The 8,608-nt window shown below is 39.3% G+C and overlaps 1 protein-coding gene across 3 annotated transcripts in view; it reads left to right on the plus strand.

Annotated features, from left to right (window-relative positions):
- Positions 1-7,523, plus strand: part of LOC136867335 (uncharacterized) — a 190,742-nt gene extending 183,219 nt beyond the window's left edge. For 2 of the 3 annotated variants that reach the window (XR_010859665.1, XM_067144496.1), the window contains one exon: positions 88-270. Coding sequence is in view for 2 of the 3 variants with exons in the window: in XM_067144496.1 (XP_067000597.1) it covers positions 88-222 (135 nt within the window). In the remaining variant the exon portion in view is untranslated. Of the gene's footprint in view, positions 1-87; positions 271-7,450 lie in introns of those variants that run through there. The other variant, XM_067144498.2, reaches the window with a different exon arrangement.
- The last annotated feature ends 1,085 nt before the right edge of the window (positions 7,524-8,608 follow it).

The raw sequence follows: 8,608 nt of genomic DNA on the forward strand, positions 1-8,608 counted from the left end.
GCTAACACAAAGAGATATAATCCAGCATGTAAAACCAGACTCATCGTACTCATTTAAGGACTCTATGATATAAACTGTGTGTTTCAGAAAGCGACAGTTATGTGTTCGGCCCGAGCCAAGTGGACTGGAGTGGAAAAATTATGTCCATCTACATATTTTCTGGAAGAAGTACGCAGCTCTAGTTCCCGAACTGCGCGTCGGCGAAGTTCACTATTTATGTGAATGATTTTATGTGTTCCTTATTGTATATTTATGGATCTACTAAGTGAAATAAACGACCTCTGTAGCACTAATCCATTTCATTACAATCAGTCATTCTTAATAGGCCTACTTAGGTTAATGCGGGAACGTAATCTAATTATCAGTAGAATAAAAGATGTTCATAAATACTGTGACATGATGGTTGTGATTATTATGTTATTTCTTCTTTTTCTGTCGCTTTTCCAGCACCTGTGGGGTTGCGGGTGCGATGTGTGCCGCACATGTGGATTTGGCCCTGTTTTATGTACAGATGCCCTTCCTGACGCCAAACCTACGTGGAGGGATGTAACCAATATTGCATGTTTCTGTGTTGGTTGATGTTGTGGTGTGGTATGGTGTGGTGTGTGAATATGAAGAGGAGAGTGTTAGGACAAACACAAGTACCCAGTCCGCGAGCCAGAAGAATTAATCAAACACGATTAAAATCCCCGAATCGACCGGGAATAGAACCCGGGATCTTTTGAATAGAAGTCCTGAATGTTGGCCACTCATCCAAGGAGTCGGACATTACTACTACCAATAATAATAATAATAATAATAATAATAATAATAATAATAATAATAATAATAATCCGGTTTTGTGGCGGTACGCAGTACCGACAACTTTTTGTCGAATGAAACAAAAAATGAACTGGGTATTATTCGGAATATTCCTATCATATTTCCTATGAAATGTTGGTTGGCTAATGGATTAAAATCAAGTTTGTTTGTCCGCTTTTGTTACGTTTGTATAGATATAATGCGTACAAGTAGGCCTACACACATGCGCGCCCGCAGGATCTTTTCCAGGGTTGGGAGGCACATTAACAATTTTCTTGAATATAAAAACCAATATAACGCCAACAATATGAAATTGTTTACAGAAATTTCCGCTTATAACAGATGCTAGATGACTCAGTAAATTCAGTTCATGAAATAATCTGGTATGATAATAAACAATTGAACATCAACATTTTTAGAATTTCAGGGGACCATTTTTGTCCTATTAACCATTTCTTGTCATCAGTTCGGAGTTAAATAATACGAAAGAGATCATCTTGGCCTTGCTCTTTCTTAACCTTCCACATTTTTGGCTACTGGAATACAATAGAGTAGGGGGTTGATTTTCTCGCTCTTCAGCAAACAAAGTATTCTTGTCAAAAACAATCTAACTGTATCCGTGTTGCACCAAGTGCTGTCAATACCAACGTAGCAGCAACCAATGAGTAAATAGCTAACCGTCATAGTTAATCCGGAGTTAATGTACATTTAAATTTAACTGCTTTCGATGTTTTAAAATCATTTTAAAAGCATAAAACCAACGAGCTCTAGCTCGTTGCATAAAACACTTGCTTTGTGCTGTCGAGGCAAGCGAGTTCATAGTTATTTAGTAGGAACAAGGCGTGCGCGTGGTTCACAAGTTAGGGAAGTGAAATGAATAAAATAGTTACCTTGTAGGCTACCTGTGCGCGATAAAGAAAGCATCACGATACTTTTGAAGTATCTCCTCAACCTGTGAACTGTGAATCAAGTGAATGTGAAGAAAACATCGCAATTACCGATAGATTTGCTGCAGTTCAAGAGAGAAACAATTCTGTTCATGATTGGACCTACTGTTGGACATTACCTCAAAAATATTACTTCTTCCAGAGAAACGACTGGCTTTGTGCGCAAAATAAAATTATAGGTTGTAAAGTGTGTCAAGATCTTACAAGTTTAGGACTATGAAAACTGATAGAATTGAAACCTTCTTCAGAGTGAGCAGTACTAAAATTAGTACCTTTGGAAGAGAAGAAGACGGTGCATCTAGAGATATGAACGAAGTGTAACATTCAGTTTATGAAGAAGTTCGGGTAGGTACCGCCACCATTTTTCTAAGAAAGTAAAGCACTAATAATAATTCCCCTGTGGGTGGGGGCGGTAGAATAACACTCATGGTATCCCCTGCGTGTCGTAAGAGGCGAATAAAAGGGGCTTTAGGGCTCTCAACTTGGGAGCGTGGGTTGGCGACCACGGGGCCCTTAGTTGAGTCCTGGTATTGCTTCCACTTACTTGTGCCAGGCTTCTCATTTTCGTCTACCCTATCCGACCTCCCTTGGTCAACTCTTATTATTTTCCGACCCCGACAGTATTACGTATGGAGGCCTAGGGAGTCTTTCATTTTCACGCCCTTCGTGGCCCTTGTCGTCCTTTGGCCGATACCTTCATTTTTCGAAGTGTTGGATCCCTTCCGTTTTTTCTCTCTGATTACTATTATATAGAGGATGGTTGCCTAGTTGTACTTCCTCTTAAAACAATAATCACCAACCACCACCACTAATAATAATGCCTCTCTAAAATGCCACTCTAAAATTGATGAAACGGAAAAACAAGAACGAAAAATTCTGAGGAAAATATATGGCCCCGTTCATGTAAATGGTATATGGATCAAAAGGAAAACTGTAGATTTGTACAAAGGAATCGACAAGTTCACAGATACCGTACGCAGGAGACGATTGAAATTCTATGGCCACATCTGTAGAATGGACGACACTAGATATGCAAAAAACTGCTTGGTATAATTAAATCAAAGAAGGTCAAAATCAGCTGGTTAGAGGAAATAAAGCAGGACTTAAAAAGAAATGAATATCACAGAAGATATCATCAGGGATCGCAAGGCTTTTTGGAATCTGGTTGCAAAGCACACGTTCACGGAAAAGGCTAAAAGAACCACAGGGAAGCAATGGACGGAAGAACGCAAGAAACAGCATAGCGAGTTCATGAAGAGATTTTGGGAGGAGAAGAAGAAAGGAAAACCATTATCAAGCTAACAAGTTCCAACGCGCTCTGTAAACGGGCATAACGAAGAAAGAATAATAATAATAATAATAATAATAATAATAATAATAATAATAATAATAATAATAATACAGTAGAATCTCGTTATTCCGAACTAATTGGGACTGGAGTCTGTTCGGATTACGAAATTTTCGGACTAACCGGAAAATTATTCTAATAATAATCTTATTGTTTTTACATCCTGCTAACTACTTTTACGGTTTCCGGCGACGACTAGTGCCGGGATTTTCTCCCGAAGGAGTTCTTTTACGTACCAGCAAATCTACTTGCACGACGCTGACGCTGCGACGCCCACTGATGTGATGTTTGAGACGCTGGTTTAACACTGCAACTTCGAGTAGGTTCAATCACTACGGCAACAGACTTTGTAAAGATAAACGACCTGTGATTGATGGTTTATGGTGTGTAATTATGTTTACATTAAGTTATTCTAGTAAAATATGACTAATAAAATGCAAGTAAATCTTCATTCTACAGTATATGTTCTTTCATTTCAATAAGGATAATTTTTAAAAAATGGAATATTTCAGTTCGGATTAACCGGACTTTTGGATTAAGGGGGTTCGGATTAACGGGACTCTAGTGTAGTAATAATAATAATAATAATAATAATAATAATAATAATAATAATAATAATAATAATAATAATTCATTGCAATACCCCCGTGAAAAAATCACCATTATTTTCATTTTCACTATTTGAGAACAGCATTATTAAAGGATACAGATTTTTCATTCTACTGTAAATATCATCATCATCATCATCATCTGTTTACCCTCCAGGTTCGGCTTTTCCCTCGGACTGAGCGAGGGATCCCACCTCTACCGCCTCAAGGGCAGTGTCCTGGAGCTTCAGACTCTTGGTCGGGGGATACAACTGGGGAGTATGACCAGTACCTCGCCCAGGCGGCCTCACCTGCTATAGTGAACAGGGGCCTAGTAGGGGGATGGGAAGATTGGAAGGGATAGGCAAGGATGAGGGAAGGAAGCGGCCGTGGCCTTAAGATAGGTACCATCCCGGCATTTGCCTGGAGGTGAAGTGGGAAACCACGGAAAACCACTTCGAGGATGGCTGAGGTGGGAATCGAACCCGCCTCTACTCAGTTGACCTCCCGAGGCTGAGTGGACCCCGTTCCAGCCCTCGTACCACTTTTCAAATTTCGTGGCAGAGCCGGGAATCGAACCCGGACCTCCGGGGGTGGTAGCTAATCACGCTAACCACTACACCACAGAGGCGGCCTACTGTAAATATTAGAATCTAAATGCCTAGGCAGGCAACTGAATGGTGTGCTAGTCAGCATTTTGGTAAGGTGTTCCATTCCAATTGACACCGAGACCAAACGCTGGATTTTTAGATTGAAAAGCCTGTATTCTTTAATAAGTTACAATAATGCTACCTACTTGTGTAACATCTCTTCGGTTGCTACAGATTCTTGAGAGGCGTGAAAAAGCCTAATTTTTATCTGGCACCTTGAGCCCTTCTCGTACTAATTTAAGGATTCTATAATGTGAACTATGTGTTTCAGAAAGCGACAGTTATATGTTCGCCCGAACTAAGTGGATTGGTGGTGAAAAAATTGTGCCCATCTACATATTTTCTGGCCTTCGGTTCAGAGGACCGCGGGCTTGATTCCCGGCCGAGCCGAGGATTTTCACTTCTGTTGGTTAATTCTTCCTACTCGGGGACTGGGTGTTTAATACACTTCTCTTCATACACACATACACACCTCACCACACTACCAACCACCATACATAAACACTATAGTGAATGCATCCCCCTACTTAGGGTTGGAGTCACGAAGGGCTGGGATGAGTGGCTCAGACGATTGAGGCGCTGGTCTTCTGACCCCAACTTGGCAGGTTCGATCATGGTTCAGTCCGGTGGTATTTGAAGGTGCTCAAATACGTCAACCTCGTGTCGTTGGATTTACTGGCACGTAAAAGAACTCTCGCGAGACAAAATTCCGGCACCTCGGCGTCTCTAAAAACCGTCAAAGTAGTTAGTGAGACGTAAAAACAATTACATTATTATGAGTTGCGAAGTGCATCCAATCGTAAAACTAGGCCAATCGACATATGCTGACAGCAATAAATTGTGAAAAGGTTATGAAGAAGGAGAAGAGGAAGAATAAGAAGTAGTAAATAAGCCGAATTTTTGTCCCGCATTGTTCTTTAACACAAGAACAGCGGAAGGGGTCAAAATGACACTCGCCTTGAATTTTTCTTTAATGATGTGTGCATTGTTGTATCATTTCTCTTCAAATATCTTGACTTTTCATCTTTTTTGTCCTGTTTATGGTAATGTATCGCATCCAGAAAAGTATTTACATTTTCATAGATTTTTGATATGACATACCCTGGACAGCGGTAAGGGTTATTTTGACACCTGTACAATTCCTTATTACAACGCAGCAGTTTGCATTGTCAAACAAGAGTATGTACCCCGTCTGGATTTTTAGTATTGTTGAGTTCTTACTGTCAGATGAGTGTTCCGGTTAGTGGGATTAATCTGGGATAAATTTGTGGAAAATTGCCTTCACTGTTACCACCCAAGAGGAAATATTACAATCGATAAACAACTACTTCCCAGCAAAACCAGGTGCAGATTTACATAATTTATGACAAACACGACCGACAAATATGGACTCATATACTGGATTGCTGCAGATGTGGGCTCATAATACATCTGCGATGTCTTTCCATACCTTGGTAAAGTTGACGCGTATCCTGATAAGCGGCCATTGGAAGAGTACGTCGTACTTCGCCTCGTGGAGCCGTTTCTAAACCAAGGAGAAACGTGATGGCAGACAGCATATTTACATCTCTCCAACTTGCTAAGAAGCTCCAAGAGGAAGAAACTTAGTTTGAGGGTAGCAAACAACCCCATTCGTCGGGAAATCCCTACTTAGGTGAAGCAGTCCATGTCTGAATTATACTCTACAAACACCTTGCGACAGACTGGAAACATACAGTGCACCTTGACAGTGTACCAAGGGAAGAAGAAGAAGGTCCTTCTTCTCAGCACACGGCAAGCTGAAACAACAATGAACAGAGAATGAAAGAAGAAGCTGGAAGCTGTTACTTTCTACAACATCACGAAACACGGCCTATATGTGGTCGACCACATATCTCATAATGTACCACCAAGGCTGCATGCATGAGGTGGCCAATGCACGTCCTTTTCAATGCCTTCAATGCTTGGGTCATTTACAAGCAAGTAACGGGTAGGAAGATAAAGTAGAAGAATTTCACCCTCCAACTGGCTGGTGAAATTACAAGTCCATCTATAAATTAGAAGTAGTGCCAAGTTGGTCTGTGTAAAGGCAACAAATCTAGCGATGCCTGCATTAAGTAACTCAAAGCAGTGTGCAGAAAATGTGCACGAAATGTAAAAGTTGTGTGTGCAAAATGTGCTTAGAGAATGCTAAATTTTCTTAACGTATTTCTGAAAATGTATAATTGTTGCAGTGTGAACGACTGACTAAAAAAAGGTGTTCAATTGGTTAGTTTTGTGAAAACTCCTTAGAGAAACAGAAACATGGTGTAGTTATTATTATTATTATTATTATTATTATTATTATTATTATTATTATTATTATTATTATTATTATTCATGCGTCCATGAGTAATATAAAAGGTCCACACGCTAATCTCAGGTCTTTGAGTGTTAAATAAATTTGTGGAAACACAGTAGAAGAAAATACATCTCTTTTTTGTTCTAATTTGAACGTTTCCGAACATTTCTTATGAAGTGTCAAAATGACCCCGTACCGCTGTTCTAGGAATGTGAGATTTTCAGCTGTTCTAGTATTAACCTCCCCAAAGAAAACGACACAAAGTTATCTAATTGACTCCCTAAGTGCAACAACCGTAGCCAAGATGAATCGGCTATCTTGGGAACAGTAGATCAACGACTAACCTACTGCATCACTGTGGTCGAAAGCAATAAAGATAATAACCGAATGAGTCATATTACTAGCTTGTTTTCCTAGAAGAAAAAATATACTAGTTTAAATAAAGCATACATATATACAGTGGTTTAGTTGGACCGGAACGGGCCTAAATGCCGTTCCGAAAATATTTTTCCGCTTTAGAATGACGTAACATTTTTACATTCAGTAAGAAAATCTTATAATCTATACATAGCGCTGAAACGTCATGGGTGTACTCTAGCGGACTAATATCGAACCTTACGGTTTTATGTTCATAAGATACGGTCGCTTTTACACTCCTGGGCGGATTTCTGGTTCTCTAAGGTTGGCTACAATGCTATTGGACTCGGAGAGCGGGAAGTGAGCACAACAAATTTCTTCCACTCGTTATGTTTGTGTGAATCCAAGTTTTATTTTATGTTTTGCTCAATGTGTTGCAGTGAAGCAGATATTATGGAATCTCTCTGCAGTTAATGAACATCAGTAGCCCCGTAGTACCTTCCAAGTTTTCCAGTGGCTGTCAAAGTGAGTTGTGAGTGTGACTATGAGTTTACTGAAGTGGCTTGGTTCAAAAAACGTGCTGGGGATGAAGATGAAGAATCAAAGAATACTAAAAAGGTGTGTGATGGCTCAATTGAAAACGAAACTGAATGGAGTTCCGAGAACATTAGTTTAATTAAAGACGTGAGTATAAGAACAGAGCCTGGGATAAATGTTGCTGAAACGTGTGATTTAGATTCAAGGGACAATCTAGGTTATGGTTCTACACCTTCTACCATCGACTGTGAAATTCAACGACCCAGCTACCGAAAACAAGATTTTCCAGACTGTTGAAACGAGTCTCAGTACCGTTTTTTTTTTCAGAGAACAAGTGGTTATTTGCAGAAAATAAAAATGTAGGCTGGAATATATGCAAAGAGGGAAGTAAATTTGGTTTAGGAGTTTCTAAAGGGATAGGACTTAAGCTCATGAAAGTATGGGTAGAATGCAAGGTTCATCCCAACGGAAATAATATTAATCAACAACAAGCAATCCTTGGGAAAAAATATTTGAGCACAAAAATTCAGAATCTCACCAAAAAGCTGTGTTACAAAAATCAGAATCTAATAAAAAGATATTTGGAAGTTACTTGGACACTATGAATGTCAAACACCTAGAAACCACCGTTCGAGTATTTCGAACAGCATACTCAATTGCGAAAAGAAATAGACCCTTCGCAGACCTACAGGCTTATGTTGAACTTCAACAATTAAATGGTTTACATATGAGACGAGTTCTTCATGCAAATTTTAGTTGTACTAATATTATTGAACACATTTCACAGGAAATGAGAAATAAAATAGCAAAATCTATAACAGAAAATCACAGGAGAATCAGTATTATGATTGACGAATCAACAACAGTTAGTGTAAAATCTGTTTTATTATTATGTTTGAGCTGTGCTCTTTCAGATAATTCTGAAGTTGTTTCCTTTTTCTGGGACTTGATAGAACTTGAATCAACTCAGCAGATGTTATTACTCGAGATATATTGAAGAATCTTTCTTCATGTGGGATGCATGAAAACTTTCTGGCAGAACATTTAGTTGGTCTAGCATG

This window comes from Anabrus simplex, chromosome 3 (genome assembly GCF_040414725.1).
Source record: "Anabrus simplex isolate iqAnaSimp1 chromosome 3, ASM4041472v1, whole genome shotgun sequence".
Lineage (NCBI taxonomy): Eukaryota > Metazoa > Arthropoda > Insecta > Orthoptera > Tettigoniidae > Anabrus > Anabrus simplex.